The following is a 19,805-nucleotide window of genomic DNA, read 5'->3' as shown; positions in this document are numbered from 1 at the left end:
ACCAAAGAGGACAACAGACAGGATCAGAAACAGGAGGAGAACAAGACACAGGTGGATGTAATCAGCACGATCAGACAGGCAAGAAGTTAAAACCAAAACAAAACATCCAAGAAAAGAAAAGTAGTACAGGAAGCCAAAAATACTGAAGCAAAATACACACGACTAAACACAGAAACAAGAAAACTCACACTTAACAAGACTGACTCAAAGAAACACTGCACCACAAAGATGCAACTAAGGGAGGGAGGTACAGCTGAAAACTAGAGGCATGAGCCTAAACAGAAACCAGTGCTCAGATAATGCTGCACAAACTCAAACTCAGTGATGAATACACCAAAAGAGGAATCCTGAACTAAAGCCAACACAAAAGTCAAAGCTTTAAACCAACAACACAAAACCTTCACAACACATGTGACCTAAAAAGTAACAGTTTTATAGAAATGTTTATAGATTTATATATACATTTATTTTATAGATATTGTAAAACTCAGTAAATGCCAGCATCTAGAAAACTATTAGCAATAACCGCTTTCCGTCACTCTTAGCTCAATGCGTCCCAAGTTGCTACTGCAAAAGCTCTGGATGCAAATTATGCGGTGTCATAATAAACGGAAAAATTAGTTCCTCCAGAAATAAAAAAAAAAAATCATTTTAAATGCTGTTGCACAACTTGCTGTTGTTTTTGAGAAAGATTTAGTGATGGAAAATCACATATGGCATCCTGTTATAACTGCATTTCTTTAAATGCCCCTGAACCCACCAAAGTCTGAACAATGTCTTCCAGTCATCAGTGCAAGATGGCAGCTTCCATTTCTGCCTCATTTTGGTGTCACTTTTGCTCACTGAGAGAAAGTTGTGACATTTTTTCAATTTTCATATAAAGCCGATTTGTTGAAACAACAGTTCAAATCAATTTCTGAGAAAGAAAAGCAGCAAATCCTAAAATGTGCAACAAACAGCGTTGACTGATCAGTTATTTCAGCTTTAGACAGGAAAAGTGAACATCTGCTAAATCAATACGAGATATTCTGTGTTTTACCCAGCGCAAACCTCCAAAGCACACTTGCACGGTTTTATACTGAGGGAAAGTAAATGATCAGTTTTCTGTAGATCCACAGGAGAAAGATTTTTCTGTTTCTCTGACAAGCAGTGAGCGGAGCAGAGGTCGAGGTGCACCCAGTGTGGGTATTCCCATTTTGCTTTTTCACAGGTTCTCTTCTTCTGTAGCTGTTATACAAACACAAACGGTCGCCTACCTGCGTACACTCAGTAAGCAGAATGTGTGGGATACCGAGCTGCCAAACACACAGTCTGCATTCACTGCTGCGAGGAGGATGGAGCGACCACTTCAACTATTTGCAGCCTCAGCCGCTGCCTGATCACCAGCTCACTTTAGAGGAACCGGGGAACCGTGAATACTATCCGTCTTGGCACTTTGATTTAATAGAGCGGAGCTACAAATTGAAGCCTAATTAACATCTGAAATGTAAACTTGATATCTCTCCTCCTGACTCTCTATGTGCTGAAACAAGGCAGGGTTTGGTGCTTATCGCTGCCTCTCTCCAGCTGCATCCGCTCTATATTTTCCTATTTTTCAATTTCCCCCTCACAATTTTTGGTATAAAATTGCTCAAACTACCTATAATTAAATGTACTCGCTTTTTAAGACCCAATTTCCTGAGCAGGAAGTCATTTGAATTAGAATTTAAATGAATCTGACCCCGCTGAGTAAATGCAGTGGCCCCATTTTTCCACTCCCCTGCCTCTTCTGGGCCGGGGATCATTCATGAATCACAAATGACAAATCTGGGTTTATTTCCTGCCATTTTGATCCTGGATTCAAAGGAAGAAGCACATTGTGCTAATGCAAAAGGAACACACACACACATGCGCGCACAGCGAGTCTAAGTGTGATGTTTTTTGCTCTCATCTTGACTCCGTGCTGTTCTGTTTGCCAATTAAATAATGGCCTGGCAGGGATAAAAGCCAGTCACTGTCACAATTACACTCCAGCTGTAACTGTGATCCTATGTCGACTAATATAATCACTGTATCAGTGTTTAGTGTTATTCCTCTTATTTATCAGGTGAAGGCCAGCTGAGCTCTTTTGCCTCACATCTCGAGCTGTGTTGGTGAGACCGCAGCTTTCTGATCCCAGCACCTGAGCAGCTTCTCGGGAACAGCTGAGGTGTCAATGCTGTGATCGGAAGAAGGGCTGTGCACCAAATAAAGGTGTTTTTAAGGGTAAATGTATTGAATCTCATTAACAGGAACAGCAGCATGACTTGAATACCATTACACTCCTTGTTCTTTACCTTACGTTTCATTTTCAGAGTGACATATTTCCGTTGTTGCATATCGGGCATGTCTATTTTTTTTTTTAGCAGACCTGCAATTAATGATTATTTTTGTGCTCCAGGTTATTTAGAGTTTTGCCTTGAAATTGCTGAAAAAGCATAAAATACTTGTTAATTTGCTTTTATATTCAGACTTTAATAGTTATGACAAAAAAGCAGCAAATCATCAGACTCAACAAGGAAACGTTCAGTATGTTCAACTGACTGGCATCTAAAATTCAGTGCCAAATCACAACAATGATGGCCTCAAGGCATTCTACAATAGTTTTAAACCAGGAAACGTTCAGCCATATTTAATTTAAATGTTTTGTTCGGATATTCATTCACCCCAACCTCCTCCCTACAGGGACTCTGTGGCATTATAGCAGTGTCCCCTGACTTCCTAATTTGTTCCTGTCATGATTACTAAAAATGAAAGAAATGTCAATTTTACACAACTAGGGAGAATTTTTAAACATGACAAATCTTATATATATATTTTTTTTTTTCATTTTAAAGCAAAAGCACATTGTTTCACACATCATTTAAATGTCATTTTTGTGTCTAAACATTTGAAGTGGCAACATATTTGTTTTTTCTTTAAATATATTATCAGTCTTTAACTGGATGTTGACAAAAAGATTCTTATTTTCACATCCAGCTCCAAATCACTTGGATCTGAGTTTGTATCCAGCTAATAAATTTTCAATTTCCACTCCTGTTTTTTGGTCTGTTTTTGGTCTCCTCCACCTTCGCCCTCTGTTTAGTCTCTTACAACCTGCTGTTTCATAGTGAGCAGAAATCAAAGAGGGAGGTGCACTGCCTCCACAGTTAAATAATGACCTTAAACTCTCCTTAAAGCTCTGTAAGCCAAGGAAAGCTGTAGATTTGGTCAATAATTCATCCCTACTCCACAAGCGACCTCTTTCGCACTGCTATTTTATCATAGTTATTTTAAAGATATTCATTATAGCGGCTTTAAATGTTTCTTCTTCTTAAACTTTGAACAGAGGGTGCTGCTTATCACAGGGGGCAGAAGAGCATGAAGTCAGCCACTGAGGCCTTTCAGGGGCTCACAGCTAAGACGATGAACAGATTTGTAACGCTCTGTGCCCTCACAAGGTTACAGCACCTCACTCCAAGTCAGCACCGACCGCCTCCACCGGGGCATGACAGGAAACACGCCGCCGCCGTCTGACAGGGCAGACACTCGAGGTCGTCTGAAAACCTGCACTCAGGACGTGAGGCAGTTTGACATCTCAGAAAGTACCGGGCACAGGGAGGTCGAAGGTAGCTCTGCCATCATCAGGGTTGTCAGGCAGGTCAGGCCTGCTGACAGATGTGACTGCATCTCGACTTTTGGGTCCTCACGCTCTGTCCAACGTGCTGCCCCGGTGTCACATCCTCTTTAAAGGTACAGATCTCCTGCAGCTTCCTTTAATTAGGGTTAGACCAGCTTATTGGCATGCCAATATATCAGGGTGATATATGATGAAGGTTCATCTCCACCTACAGCCTGTGAATGTGTTGTTAATTTATTATTTAAACTCTAAAGCCGGACTGAATAAACAATTCCAGACTGGTGTGGGTGACTTTTATGCAACCGGAAACCTGATTCAGCCTGCCTGCAGGAGCTAAACACCAAAATTAACCGTTGAAGTGCAGCAATTCAGTTTCGTGATTTTTATATAAGGGCTTATTTTACACCAGGTAAAAGTTACAACAGTTTCTTCCAAAGCTCAAAACTGCTGAGATTTAATGAGTTACATTAGTTTTAGACAGAATTTATGTGGAAAGCCTACTTTTTGGGATCCATGCTAACTTTTCTTGACCTTGTGATCCATTGCAAGATGCAGATGCCATTTCTACTGATATAAGTTTTGGTTTGTTCATGAAAAAGATGAAAACTGAAACCATCCACAAATTCAGAAAAACTCATTCTAATCCGAATTGTTCTCATCTATTAGCTGCACATCCGTGTAGTCCTTTGGGTTTTCCTCACAGAAACCTGTTTCACCCTGCTGGAAAATGGACTTGTCATTTCGGCTAAAAGTGAAATTTCTTTGTTTCTTTTTCAACAAAACATAACTAAGTGCTAAAAAGTGAAGTTCATTTCAAACAGATTTAGAACATGAAACCTAAATGATGGTGTCAGATCTTTACAGCACGTTGATATGTTTGGTATAAGGTAGAAATCTCCTTCCCCATAAATGCAGAACACATATAAGCTCATAAGCAGCAGCCAGGTCACATGTTGCATTTTTACTTTCCTTCTATCAGATTGTATCATTTGAGGCACCAAGAAGGTCAGTGACGTATTCAGTATCCTAAGAGATCGTTTGGCTTTTGACACACATTTAAACACCCTTTGCAGGGAAACTCTGCAGTGGATCTCATTTACATTGAGTAGCATAGAAAAAGAGAGAGAATAGGTTCCCCTCCCACAGTACACTTGTGTCGTGGCAGTGCTGAGGCCTCTCGGGCGGGCGGCTTCAAACGCACGCAAATGAACACGTTGGAAAAGTTTATGTTGCACTACAGCACCACAGAAGAACCGACTTTCCTCTTACCTTCCAAGCAACACGTCCTCCACAGGCCCGAGTGGGTCATCACCTCCTCGTTCTTCTTGCTGGTCTCGTTCTCGCTCATGGACTTGCTCCTGCAGACGCCGCGGGAGTACAGCCAGTAGTCCGTGCCGACCGCGATGGTCATGAGGCTGAAGGCCGCGAAGGCGCCCACCGTGGTCAGCAGCATCTGGACTCCGCGGTCGAACAGACCCATGTTTCCGCATTCCATGAAAGGGGGACCCCCTTTCCTCTTGATGTATAGGAAGTAAATATTTGAAAATTTGCGGGACCAAATCAAACCGAAAAAACGGGATATACTCGAGCGGAAGGAGAGGGAAGAAGGAGGCGGAGGATGCGGTAGGAACCTTATGGTTGCGTTTGGGTGAGGACCAAAACAAGAGAAAAAACTAACTATGGCAGAGAGAAGGGGGAGAGAGGAAGAGGCGGTGAAGTCTCTCCTCTCTGTTTGTTTTAACTTTCACACCCAAAAAGATGTGTGGAAAAATTAGGTATGCAGAGGATGACAGCACCTCAGCAGGCCTGGAGCTGCAGATGGAGCCCAGCACTGGAGCCACTTGCAGCAAGAAAACAAAAGCTACAAATGTGATTATTAACACAGATCTATGACTGGTTAATTAAAGCCTGGGGTAACTAAGAGGAGCCTAAAAAGACAAGCAAGGCTGATTTTGTACAACCTGTTCGTTGACTTGTAGAGATCACAGCTATAAGCACTGAGCTGAATTTACACGAGCTCAAATGGAGCAAAGAGACGGCTGGGTGGGTGGGGGGTGCGGTGTTGGAGTAATGGCAGGTTTGAAGTACAACAGTTCAATACGTCTGTTACAACAAGTTGCTTTAGTCAAAGGCTATAACATTACGTTTACTAGTAAGTATTCAGAAAGAGAGCTATTCTAAAGACTATTGTTGTTATTAATAGTATTATTCTAGTGGCTTTTATTAGTAAAAATAAACTGGGGAAGGAAACGAAGGACAAAATCTAAATCTGTCATATTAGTGGTGACAGCGAAGAGTAAACAAACGGACCGATTCGAGTCCTGTCGAGAGGAAATAAAAGCGATTCCCTGCGTGTTTTATAACAGCCTATTGTGAGGTTAAAAGCAAATCTGTCTTCTCACAAATCAACCCGGTGGAATGAGGAAATCAAGGCTCAACGACTAAATTAATTCATTAGCCGGCGCAAAGAAACACACACGCTCAAAACCAGATCGAAACCTAACAAAAATAGTAATAAATTAGTTAAAAAAAATAAATTAACCGCTTAGATTTTCCTTTTTCCTAAAATTTTGATCCCCAGTTTCCATATGTAGCCCTATAGCTCTGGGAAGGTTTCCGCCGAAAATGGGGGTCTGCGGTCAGAGGAGGTTCGGTGGTCGACGATCCGGAGAGAGCGGGGAGCATCCAGCAAGGCAAGCCGACCATCACTCGACATGGAGCCGGCAGGAGGAGGATGAGGAGTCGGTGTGGGCGCCGTCGCAACCCACGGTGCTTCTTCGGCGGATGGAGGAGGATGGTGGTGCTGCTGCTGCGTGGATATCCAAATTCACCGTGGCAGTATCACACCCAGGACGGTCCCGTTTGTATAGCCCTTGCGCCATGTAATAACAAGAAAAAATAAATTCTGATGAAGGCTGTGATCCCCCTGCTCTCGCCTCCTCCTCCTCCTCTTCTTCTTCTTCTTCTTCTGCTGCTGCTTCTGCCGCTGCTCTCTCTCCTGCGCTCTCGGGTGCAGGTTCGGCCGCTTTTGCAGGAAGGGGGTGAAAAAATGATATTACACAATCAGGAGAGCGACTCGCACAGATCCACGGACAGCGCTGGTGTTGTCACGATGTCAATGTGAGCAGCGCTATACATTCAACATATCCACTCCAGCCGTTTCCCCCCTTTTTCCTTCAGTGTAAAGAAGCCGCTCTTGAATCGGAGGATCACTTTCCTCCTTCCGCTCTGGCGACGCTTTAAAGGCCCACAGTGTCGGCGTGTGTGCGCGCGCTCAGCGCTGCAGCAATGGAGGCCAGTTGCTGGAAAGATATTAAAGATTTTTTAATTCCGTTTCTGTGAGTGGTGGAGGGGACGGAAGGAGGGGGTGTTGCGATGGTGGACTCTCTCTCCCCCCTCGCTTTCTCTCTCTTCTTGAATGGTGGGTTGCATTTGTGCACACATGTAGGAATTTACGCATTTAATGGCTTTATTGTGATGATTATCGCCCGATCCAATCGTTGCAGCTCTCGCACTCTTCTGTGAAGTAGCCACTCTAAATGTCACTTTTCTCGCGTTTTTGTTGTTTTTTGTTTTGTTCTTTGTTACTAAAAGCCTCGATTTTTCAGCTACAGCGCACGGCGCTACAGGCAGACATCCCCGCTCTGATTACGCGATTTTTCTTTAATGATGCTTAGTAGCGAGAGTGAATGAGGCTTGGCTGACATTGAGTGCTTGAAGATATGAACCCAGCGGTACATTCAATTATTATTTTATTATTATTTATTTTTTATAATTACGGACTCCTGTGTAAGTAATGTCCGGCATTAGCGCAGCGATGTTGTGTGAGTGTTGTGTGAGAGGCTGTGGTGCTGAAAGAACAGCTCCCTGAAGCGCTGATGTTCCTTCGTGGAGTTTGTCGCCCCCTGGTGTTCAAACATGTGTATTACAATTGATAAAACCTGTGTAACCCAAAGACATCGAACCTCTGAGGTCCCATGAAATTATTTTCTCAGTTAATTAGAGGTGCTCACCTTATTTTCAAAATAACACACTATAAATTAAAGCTCTAAGTTGTTACTTAAAATAAAAGTATACAAGAATCATCATACGTAACTTTAACCTTTGTTACATCCCCCAGGAGGATGTCTCTTCTCCTTATTAACCCTTTGTTTTGTCCAGGCTCCACCTCCTCTGTCCTGATTGGATGTTGCGCAGAGTCCGGCTAATTGGTAATCAGCAGAGCACTACTTAAGGCCTGTGGAGCTGTGCTTCTGTGCCCTCTGGCCATTTTGGTTGCCATACTTGTGCAGGCTTGCATGCCTTTGTATTTTGTGTGAGCATTGTTGTTTCATGTTCAGACTGCTTGTAGGGGAGAGCTGCCTTTTGTTTTGACACCCTGTTTTCTCCTGTTTATGTGTTGTTAGGTAGGTTATGGTTATAGGTTGTATATTTTGTTTCTTTGGAGTTAGGTAAGTTTCTTTTATTTCTACGTCAGGGATGTTTTGTTATGTTGGCCTTGGCCAACCCCCTAGACTAGCCAGGGGACGTAACATAAATTGGCGGTTCGTCTGGGATAAAAGTCCTGGTTAATCCATTTGTGGATGGTGAAGGTTTGGAGTTTGTTTCTGCTGGTGTATTTGGCAGAGGTAGTTAGTATGGCAACTGGTGTTTTCACTTTGAGTGCATTTCTGAGTAATCCTTCTTGGGAGGAGCTAAATGTGTGTAGAAAACATGATTTGTTTGCTATAGCAGCACACTTTGAGTTAAATGTATCAAGGCAAATGGTGAAAGAGGACTTGAAAACTGCTGTTTCAAACAAACTTGTAGAAGAAGGCCTGCTTCCTGTTTCTAAATCACCTCGTTTGCCAGTTCCTCTTGACAGGTCCCCTAATGAAGGAGTGAAGCCTGCTGTGTTAAAGGAAGAAGGGCAAAACCCTGCTGCTGGGGAGCAACAAACGGTGGAAAAGTTAAGCACTAATGGCTCACCTTCTTTTGCTACTCCATCTTCTCCTCGTTCAAGACAAGTATTACTCAAGGTACGTTTGGCTAAATTACAATTGGAGGCTCAGGATAAAGCCCAAGCTCGTCAGGCAGAGTTGGAAACAGAGACAGAAAAGGTGTTAAAGCTGAAAAGGTTGGAGCTGGAGTTGCAGATTGAAAGGGAGGTCAGACTGCGTCAGTTGGAGTTACAGGCACAGACTTCAAGAAGTACTACTACTCAACCTAGTTCTGCAAATTCATCTGTTGATGAAACAACCTCCTCCCATGTAAACCCAGGTGGTTTCAATGTGAGTAAAAACATTGTGTTGGTACCTCCATTTCGTGAATCAGAAGTTGATACATATTTCAATGTGTTTGAACGTGTTGCGGCGTCATTGCACTGGCCGAGAGAAGTTTGGCCATTGCTTCTTCAGTGCAAATTGGTAGGCAAAGCACAAGAAGTCTGTTCTGCTTTGTCTTTGGAAGAAAGTTTGAAATATGATGTAGTGAAGTCTGCTATCCTTGCTGCTTATGAACTTGTTCCCGAAGCGTATAGGCAACGCTTTCACAATCACAAAAGAACAGCAAATCAGACTTTTGTAGAGTTTGCTCGTGAAAAAGCTACTCTTTTTGATAGATGGATAACAGCAAGTAAAGTTCCTGACTACAACTCCTTACGTGAACTGATACTGCTGGAAGAGTTCAAAAATGGCCTGCCAGAACGCATTGTTGTACACCTTAATGAACAGAAGGTTTCCACTTTGAAAGAAGCAGCTGTGATAGCTGATGAATTTGTGCTGACTCATAAAACTGTTTTTGTGCAGAAACGTGAAGTTACCACCAGAGAACCTCCCCCACGAAAGGATCCTTCAAGCCCACGACAGACTTTTGCTCCAAGGACTGAAAGGGAATGTTTCTATTGTCATAAACTTGGTCATGTTGTTGTTGAATGTCCCGCTTTGAAGCGCAAGAACCAGTCACCAAAAGGAGTAGGTTTAATTAAAACCATTCGTGCTGAGAGAGGGGACCAAAGTGAAGGAGTTGATCCCTGCTTCAAACCCTTTCCCTTAGATGGCACTGTGTCATTGACTGGGAAGCCTGAGGATGAAAAACCCATTCAAATACTCAGAGATACGGGAGGGTCACGATCTGTGATTTTATCTGATGTATTACCCTTGAGTGACCATTCCTCTTGTCATGGTAGCATTCTGATTCAAGGAGTTGAAATGGGCTATGTTGAAGCTCCTTTGCATTATGTAAACATCAAATCAAAGTTGGTTAATGGCATCTTCTCTGTGGCAGTACACCCCTCACTTCCCATAAAAGGGGTGCAGTTTATTTTGGGAAATGATATTGCTGGTGGAAAAGTGCAACCTGTTCCCGAAGTAACAAATGATCTAGAATCAAACTTGAAGAGCAACGACCTAGCAACCTGTTTTTCCTGCTTGTGTTCTCACCAGGGCTCAAGCAAGACGTGAAGCTGCAGAAATTGATTTGTCAGACTCTTCGTTGGCTCAGGCTCTGGCTACAGATGATTTGCAAACCCTGATTGATCTTAAAAGTGGTTCAAAGGATACTACTGAGAAGTGGAAGGATCTCCATCTCCCACAGTTAGACTTGCCAGTCACACGTGAAAGCCTTGTTGCTGCTCAGAAGTCTGATCCCTCATTGACTAAACGCTTTACTTCTCTTTCTGAAACAGGAAATAAAAAGGCTTCTTATTTCTTGGAAGATGGGGTCTTGATGCGCAAGTGGACTGCCCACCCAAGTTTAACAGCAGACGTAGAGGGAAGCTGTTCTGATGACTGTGACTGGAGCACTACTTATCAGATTGTTGTGCCTCTTGAGTATCGTCACTACGTAGTCTCCCTTGCACATGAGCACCCCCTGTCTGGTCATTTGGGAGTTACAAAAACGTACAACAAGATACTCAACCATTTCTTTTGGCCAGGATTGAAGGCTGATGTAGTTGAGTTTTGCCGCACTTGTAAAACATGTCAGATTGCAGGAAAGCCAAACCAGACAGTTCCTATAGCTCCTCTTCATCCTATACCAGTACTTGGTGAACCTTTTGAACGTGTCATTGTGGACTGTGTTGGTCCATTGCCCTAGTCAAAGAATGGTAATCAGTTTTTACTGACTGCAATGTGTACTTCGACTCGTTTTCCAGAAGCTGTCCCACTCAGGAGAATAACTGCACCTTTGGTGATTAAAGTTTTGACAAAGTTCTTCACTACTTTTGGTTTACCAAAGTAGTCCAGACAGACCAAGGAACTAACTTTCTGTCTAAACTTTTCAAGCAGGTCATGCATGCAGGGCCCTCCTCTTCACTCTGCTGACCCATGACTGCACTCCATCATACAGCTCCAACCTCTTCATCAAGTTTGCGGACGACACAACGGTGGTGGGTCTCATTAGCAACAGGGATGAGACAGACTACAGAAGTGAGGTGAGACGCCTGGCCACGTGGTGTGCTGACAACAATCTCTCTCTGAATGTGGAGAAGACGAAGGAGATTGTTGTGGACTTCAGGAGAATGCACACCCAACATGCTCCTCTGACCATTGATGGAGCGTCTGTGGAGAGAGCCATAAGGCCAGGTTGGCAGCTGCAGAAGCCCTCTCCTCTGCTCAGGGGAAGATGAAGAGTTGGTATGATAAGAAAGCCGTTCCTCGATCTTTCAATCCAGGTGACAAGGTTTTGGTTCTTCTACCAACTGCTAGCTCTGCATTGTCTGCCCGCTTCTGTGGACCATATCAGGTGGATAAGAAAGTAAATGACACTGACTATGTGATTAAAACACCAGATAGGAAGCGTAAAACACGCTTGTGCCATCTCAATATGCTCAAATCCTTTCATTCTAGAGCTGACTCTTTCTGTGGCACCGCAGATAAGCCTGTGGCATCTCCGTCAGAGCAAATCTCATCTCCAGAAACTCTCTTGTTGAACTCTTCCTCAGGATTGAGGTCAAGTTTAGATGAAGACGGGCTCAAACTTTGTGATGCCAGCTACCAGAATGCTTAATTCTGAGGTACTGTCCCAGTTGTCTATATATCTGTCCCACTTGACCCGTGAGCAACAGTTGGACATTGAAAGGCTCGTCAACATTCATTTAACACTCTTTGGGGACATGCCTTCCCGTACTACTGTAATAGAGCACGACATTGATGTTGGGAATGCAGTGCCTATTAAGCAGCATGCTTACCGTGTGAATATGGCGAAAAGGGAAATGATGAACACAGAAGTAGACTACCTTCTGAAGCATGGATTGGCTATCCCAAGCTATAGTCCATGGAGTTCTCTGTGCCTGGTTACGCCAAAATCAGATGGAACACCTCGCTTTTGCACAGATTTCCGCAAGGTAAATGCAGTAACAGTACCTGATTCTTTCCCACTGCCCCGTATTGAGGACTGTATTGACAGCGTCGGATCTGCTGCTTATGTGAGTAAGCTTGACCTTCTTAAAGGTTATTGGCAAGTACCTCTGACAGAGCATCAGAAATCTCAGCTTTCGTAACACCTGATCACTTTTTACAATATACAGTCATGGCATTTGGAATGAGAAATGCTCCTGCTACCTTTCAGAGGTTAATGTCAACTGTATTATCTGGTGTGGCGAACTGTAATGTTTATCTTGATGATGTGGTCATCTATTCTTCCAACTGGTCAGAGCATGTCGACACTTTAACCACTGTGTTCAAGCGTTTAGCTGATGCTTCCTTGACCCTCAACTTGGCTAAATGCGAGTTTGGTAAGGCTACAGTGACCTACCTTGGAAAGGAAGTTGGGCAGGGCAAGGTTCGCCCTATCAGTGCAAAGGTTAATGCCATTCTCAACTTTCCTGTGCCAACAACACGCCGTGAGCGGCGCAGATTTCTGGGGATGGTTGGTTACTACAGGTGTTTCTGTAGGAATTTTTCTGAAGTCGTAACACCACTGACAAACCTGTGCAGCCCGAAGGTACCATTCATTTGGAGTCCTGAGTGTCAACATGCTTTTGAATGTGCAAAAGGTCTTCTGTCGAGTTCACCTGTTCTTGTTGCTCCAGACTTTTCGAAACCTTTCAAGCTTGAAGTGGATGCCAGTGAGGTGGGGGCTGGAGCTGTTCTTCTTCAGGATGATGGACAAGGAGTGAGTCATCCTGTCTGCTTCTTTGGCAAGAAGTTCGATACTCATCAAAGGCGGTACTCGACAATTGAAAAGGAGACTCTGGCCATGCTTCTGGCTCTTCAGCATTTTGACGTGTATGTGGGATCTACTTCCCAACCTGTAGAGGTCTTCACTGATCACAATCCTCTCGTGTTCCTCTCTCGTATGTATAACAACAATCAACGATTGATGAGGTGGGCTTTAATTTCACAAAACTACAACATTGAAATAAAGCATAAGAGAGGATGTGAAAATATTGTGGCCGATGCCCTCTCAAGAATGTGATGGTGTAAGGTTAACAAACTTATACGTTTGTTTTTTCTGGGTGGGGGTGTTACATCCCCCAGGAGGATGTCTCTTCTCCCTATTAACCCTTTGTTTTGTCCAGGCTCCACCTCCTCTGTCCTGATTGGATGTTGCGCAGAGTCCAGCTAATTGGTAATCAGCAGAGCACTACTTAAGGCCTGTGGAGCTGTGCTTCTGTGCCCTCTGGCCATTTTGGTTGCCATACTTGTGCAGGCTTGCATGCCTTTGTATTTTGTGTGAGCATTGTTGTTTCATGTTCAGACTGCTTGTAGGGGAGAGCTGCCTTTTGTTTTGACACCCTGTTTTCTCCTGTTTATGTGTTGTTAGGTAGGTTATGGTTATAGGTTGTATATTTTGTTTCTTTGGAGTTAGGTAAGTTTCTTTTATTTCTACGTCAGGGATGTTTTGTTATGTTGGCCTTGGCTCTCCCTGACGTTACACCTCGGTCTGAACCCCATCACCAGTATTAAATAAACCTTTTAGAATTACCATCTTGGCTCCTCCTTTTCTATCCACATTTATGTTCGTCCCTTCAACCCCCCTAGACTAGCCAGGGGACGTAACACCTTACTTAATCTTCAAGCTACCAGGTGGATTTATTTCGGACTCAGATTTTCCTTTTTCCTAAAATTTTGATCCCCAGCTTCCATATGTAACCCTATAGCTCTGGGAAGGTTTCCACCGAAAATGAATATTATTTACATGTGACAATATTTCCTACCATGAATTTGTCTTTTTACTTTTCCTATAAAATCATAGTATTTTAATGCCCATGTTTCATGTGTCTCGTTGCCCTTGTACTTTCTCTTCAAACCTTTCAGACTTGAATAAAATGCATTTATTTGATCACTTAGTTAATGTGAACATGCTATTTGAAAAAAGGAAAAGAGTTATATGTGATAACACTGTACTTTTTCACATTACTGAAGCAACAGACAGTAATAAAAATGTGCTTCTGTGATTTACAGCTAGTAAGTTAACTGAGTGTGTACTGTCATGAAATAACAAAAAAGTGAATAAAAATATAAGTCATGTTGAGGTATTATTTCAGTATTTTTAGATTAGAGATTAGCGATTAGAGGATCATCAGGGGGTCCTTTTGTCCCTCTGTGGGGGGATACTCCCACTAGGTTTAAATCTGTGACTCCTCACCATTTGACCTTAGAACTGAAGAAGCTTCTCGGATGAGAGGTGAAACGTCTTCAAGCAACTTAAAGAAGTCCAGACGCTTTTCTTTGCAAGCTCCTTTGACTACGATGACCTGGATGACTGAGAACCTTCACAGACATATTCAGTATTTTTGTTTTATGTCATTTTATATCTTGGCCTCTATATTGTTTTCAAGTTTTGCACGATTACTGACCACTTCAGTCACTTTATGGACCAAGACTATCAGTACAGCTAAATGACTTATGATTATGAAATTAATTAGCTATATAAAATTCTTTAAGCAGGCCACAGAGTTCTGTCAGTATGTTCCTGAAACACATCGTTTAAGACAGTTGATTTTGAGATTGCTAATTTAAGGTCATTTTAGGTCTTTAGGTGGAAGTAGGGGAAAAAAGGCCTTAAAACAATGCTAAACTGGGGGATTTTTTGTTTATTCTTTGTTTTTATTATTGTTCTTGTTAATACATCTTTGTCTGTCTCCCATTTTCACCTAGAGCCAGCTTAAAATCAACAAGACTTCTGGAAGGTTTGAATCTGCTTTAAGTGACAGGGCTAAACCCAGCACCAATTCGCTGCACATATACAGTACAGAAATAATGGGAATACAGTGTGCCCAGGAGGCACATGACAACAGGAATGTATCAAATGTGTAAATGTGAAAATCCAACAGACAAAAAAATTTCAAAGAAAAAAAAAGTTTAGCATAGGCTGTCTTCTGTTGTCCCCCCTTAAAAATATAGGAGAAACTGCAGAAAGGCTACTTTTAATTACACATATGTATCTTTTGGCTTTTGAAAAGCCACACACACAATATTCAAGGAAGAATGTATTTGTAGGTACAGACTCTACATCCGTTACTCAAAAAATAAATAGTTAATTATAAAAAGTTGTCATCAAATATACAAATAAAGACAAAATTCTTGGGAATTTCCCCATTGCATTATTTGCAATAATGATATTTTAAAAACTTTGATATAGGATTGCCCAAGAACGTGTCTTTGAAAAAATACAAAGACAGCCTCTGAAATTGCAAAGCCCTGATTTTATATATTGTAAAAAAAATTCACGCCCTTCAAAGTACTTACTGTGCTATCTAATCTGCTGACCCATGGGTGCTTCTTTACCCAGACATTCAATCTAATCAGATTTAATTACTGAGGATGGAAACAAACGTTCAAAGTCTGACCACCCTTAAGGCAGCCTCTGTTTTTTTAAATCTTATTTTACCCCAGAGTGCAATTTCCCGAAGGCCGTCCTGGACCCAAAGCTCCAGGGACGCTCTAACAAGCTCCCGATTAGGGCTGGATTTGCAGCTTGCTGAGTTACTGTCAGATTGGCATAAAGAGTGCACATGGGACCAGTGCAAGTGTGGTTCTGAAGGCCTAAATTTGTGAGCCCTCCTCGCCTGCCAAGGATAATTGCTTAATGAAAGTGAACAGCGACCCAAATCCTGGCAGAGAGGGCAAATGAGAGCTCGAGGTCTGTTTGCAGGGAAAAGTGCTGCAGAGATCCTTGAGAGTTTACCGCCCTGCAGAATGAACACCGGTTTCACTAAGTAGCTGACAATGGTGCAACGTAACTGCATATGGTTCCTCCACCTTTTTTCAACTGGAAGGTCTCGGCACCTGTTAGTTTAGGCAAACACAAACAAGCACCTTTTTAAAGGTTCAGATTGAAGAACATTTAATGTTGCATTTAACAGTTACAATGCAAAATGATGCAGTACTGCCATGCTTTATTTCTGTACAATCACGTTTAATAGAGCTGGAGTCAGGACTTTATAACTATAGTCAAACCAGGCCACAAAAATGTACTTTTAACAGATTTTTCCCTCTAATATAATTAATTATTCTAAGTAACGTGATTAGTTATGTAATTAGTTGTTTTCTTCTTTTATATATCAGCTATATTTTTAAGAGTTACTGTACATGGTTAGGAGTTCATTTTATTTGTATTCATCTCTAAGTATATGTGTGTGTATATACCTTTAAGTCCTAGGGTATTTAAAAATAACAGAGTAATACATTGTTGGTATTTCAAGTGCATTTTTTCCTGGTAATTAATTCTCAAAGACTTTTGTATTTTCTCTATTTTCACAAGAGTGGATGTCCCAGCAGATTCGCTCCAAAATATGACTCCCAGAAAGTGCAATTAACCCAAAAGGTACCTCGTGTCTGTGAAGGTTCTCAGTCATCCAGGTCATTGTAGTCTGAGGAGCTTTGAAATAAAAGTGTCTGGAATTCTTTATGTTTCCTTGAAGACGTTTCACCTCTCATCCGAGAAGCTTCTTCAGTTCTACGAGCAACTGGGGGAAAGTCCCAGATTTTAAGCCCTGTGGGAGTTTTCCCTGGAGGGTCATGGACCCCCTGTTGATCCACTACCCAATCACACGAGCCAAGGCGTGAAAATGGGTGTAGGTCACAATCAGCCAAGGTTTCGGGTGAACCCATTGTGAAACCTAGCCCCACCCTATCATGTGATTTGCTGAGATCAAATGACCGAAGATGTGAGTGGGTGTTAAGGCACCTGGGAATGAATCTCATCTATAATCCAGTCTGGGAAGGGATCTCAAAATTGGATTATAGATGCCATTTATAACAGAGCAAATCAGCGCAAACACCTCATACTATGAAGCACGGTGGTGGTGCAGTCATTGAGTTGACCACGAATTCCTCTGTATACCAAAGTATTCTAGAGTAAAATGTGAGGCCATCTGTCCAACAGCTGAGCTTCGCTGAGGTCATCAACAGGACAACGATCGCAAGCACAACAGCATATTTGCAACAGAAGGACTGAAAAGGGAAAGAATCTGTTCTTCATTGGCTCAGTCAAGACATCAACTAGATTTAAATGCTGTGATAGGACCTTAAGAGAGGTGTGCATGCGTGAATACACACAAACCTCAATGAACAGAAGCAACATTAAAAAGAAAAGCAGGTCAAAATCGCTCCCCAACGATGTGACACACTGATGAAGTCATACAGAAAACAATTATTTGAAGTTTATCGAGCTGATAAAGGCGGTTGTACAAACTGCTGAATCATGGGGTGCATTTAGTTTTTCACAGGACTGCAAAGTCCAGTAAATTTTTTCTTCTTTTTTCCACTGACTGTACTTTGTAGTCATTATACAGATTATTTTCTCACACATGTTCAACATGGAGCTTCTTGGTGGATCAGAAATGCTGAACTTTTTAAAAAACAAAACATTTATTTATTGGTTTTAACCGGTTTTACATGGTGCACCGTGAACATTTAAAATAAATAAATAAATAAATAAAAAAAAACAAAAAAGACAAAAAAAAACACAAACAAAAACAAAAACAAAGCAAACCATAACAGAAGGGAAGGACAGATATACAAATCAAGTTACAGTTTCAGGCTGTTAAGTCCACAGTGTGCACGTTGCAGTTCTCCAGAAAGTTGTAGAATTTTGACCATATCGCCCAAAACTTGTCCAGTTTATTTCTTAATGTATAAGTTATTTTCTCCATAGATAGTATAGATGTCAGTCCATTAAGCCATTGAGATAGTCCACATATTTTTGGATTTCTCCAACACATAGCAATACAGCGCTTGGCTTCCAAAAGTCCAATCGTTAACAGAGCTCTATTGTTTGCAGCAGTTATAAAATTATTCACGTATATATTTAAAATACATATTTTAGGATTAAGTGGAATCACATCACCAATAATTTGACTCAACAGATTTATTACCTTTTCCCAAAAGATTTTCACATGTGGACACTCCCATATACAGTGAAATAAAGTGCCCCTGTCCACTCGACACTTAATACAGGTGTCTGGGATGTTTGAATTAAAATAATGCATTTTTGAGGAATAAGATATTGTCTTGTTAACCATTTATATTGAAGTAGTCGAGATTGCACATTAATTGTCTGACTCTTGGCCAAGGAGCATGATTTATACCACTCATCATCAGATGCTTTATAACTGTGTTCTCTAGAGAGGAGTAGGTGGGGATTTCTAAGCTGTGTGGTTAAGATAAAATTTCTTAATTGAAGAAATTTTAAAAAATGTTTGACAGGAATAGAAAAAGTACTTCTAAGTTGTTCAAAAGACATAAGAGTATTATTCCAAATTGAAAAACCAAAATTGAAAACCTGCATTCGCCCTACAAGGAAGAAAGTTATTTCCAAATATCTGAGTAAACCTAGACAGTGGTATCATTTCTCCCAAGTAGTTATGTATTTCAAACCAGATCATTATAGTGTTTTTTAAAAGAGGGTTCTTAGTTTGTTTAATTAGTAAGGAAGGGGGAATTTTGATTTCTGTAGACTCCATAGAAACCCACACTGGAATTTGCTCATTAACAAAATAAAGCATTGCCGCTCTGATTTGAGCAGCCCAGAAGTACCACTTTAAATTTGGAAGTTGTAAACCCCCTCTTTCATAATGAAGGTATAATAATGAGATTCTGAGTCTTGGTCTTCTGTTATTCCAAATAAAGTTTCGGAATAGTTTTTGCAAATTTAAAAAGAAAGAGTTTGGTGGAGAGAGAGGTATTGATTGAAAAGGGTAAAGATATTTTGGCAAAATTGACATTTTTAGTATATTGATACGATCAATTAAAGATTTAGGTAGTTTCGTCCATCTGTTTAGAAGTGTAGTAACTGACGTCGTTAAGGAATTATAATTGGATGCCAGAATATTTTCAATTGAGTGAGTTAATTTCACACCCAGATAAGTAAACCCATGTTCAGATAGCAGAAAGGGAGTGTTGATTGGAGGATTTTGTCGTTCATTGTTATTCAAAAATAATATTTCGGATTTATCAAAATTTCTTTTATAACCCGAAAATGTACTAAATGTATTAATGAGACTTAATATGGATGGTATTGATTTGTTTAAATTAGGGCAGAACAGGATCACATCATCTGCATATAGGGCAATAAGGTGGTCAACATTGCTTTAATTCCTGATATGTTTTTATGATTCTGAATTGCCATTGCAAGGTGAACAAGAGAGGTAACAAGGGGCACCCTTTTCTAGTTCCACGATATAATCTGAATGGTGTGGAAAAAAGACCATTAGTTAAAATCTCTGCTTGAGGGTTGAAGTATATCAATTGAATCCATTTAAAAAATCTGTTTCCAATACCAAACTTTTTCAAAACTTCAAATAAGAATGGCCATTCGATCCTGTCGAAGGCTTTTTCCGCATCCACTGAGATTAACGCATTGTCTCTGGTCTCTTTTTTCTCATAAATGATATTCATGACCCTCCATATATTGTGAAACCCCTGCCTCCCCTGGATAAAGCCGTTCTGGTCTGAATGAATCATTTTAGGCAAGAGTGTCTCTAATCTCATAGCTAATAGTTTGCAAAGTATCTTGCAATCATAATTCAACAGTGAGATTGGTCTGTAAGAACTACAATGTGTTGCTGGCTTATTAGGTTTCAGTAACAAAGTAATTGTTGAAACATTAAGTGAAATGGGGAGAGACCCAGATTCAAATGATTCCTGATACATATCCAATAAAGGCTGGATTCATTTATCTTTAAATATTTTAAATATTTCTATTGGTATTGCGTCAGGTCCAGGAGTTTTGCCCCCTTTCA

At 41.2% G+C, this 19,805-nt stretch overlaps 2 protein-coding genes across 2 annotated transcripts in view; one reads left to right on the top strand and one right to left on the bottom strand.

The window, feature by feature from the left end:
* The window catches only part of cacng2a (calcium channel, voltage-dependent, gamma subunit 2a), an 84,269-nt gene extending 77,475 nt beyond the window's left edge, over window positions 1–6,794 (bottom strand). Inside the window, exon 1 of the mRNA XM_082529389.1 lies at window positions 4,907–6,794. Coding sequence (XP_082385515.1) covers window positions 4,907–5,132 — 226 coding nt within the window. The 5' untranslated portion in view covers window positions 5,133–6,794. The remainder of the gene's footprint in view (window positions 1–4,906) is intronic.
* A 21-nt stretch (window positions 6,795–6,815) lies between these two features.
* Window positions 6,816–11,610, top strand: LOC309704315 (uncharacterized protein). The gene is made up of 2 exons (XM_082529388.1): window positions 6,816–7,058; window positions 8,489–11,610. The coding sequence occupies exons 1-2, from the start codon at window positions 7,013–7,015 to the stop codon at window positions 10,075–10,077; spliced, it is 1,635 nt and encodes a 544-aa protein (XP_082385514.1). The 5' UTR covers window positions 6,816–7,012; the 3' UTR covers window positions 10,078–11,610.
* Window positions 11,611–19,805: the final 8,195 nt, after the last annotated feature.

Source organism: Aulonocara stuartgranti, assembly GCF_965226115.1.
Source record: "Aulonocara stuartgranti genome assembly, chromosome: 4".
Lineage (NCBI taxonomy): Eukaryota > Metazoa > Chordata > Actinopteri > Cichliformes > Cichlidae > Aulonocara > Aulonocara stuartgranti.
Note: the sequence above shows the minus strand (reverse complement) of the source record. Positions and strands in the feature narration are given on the sequence as shown.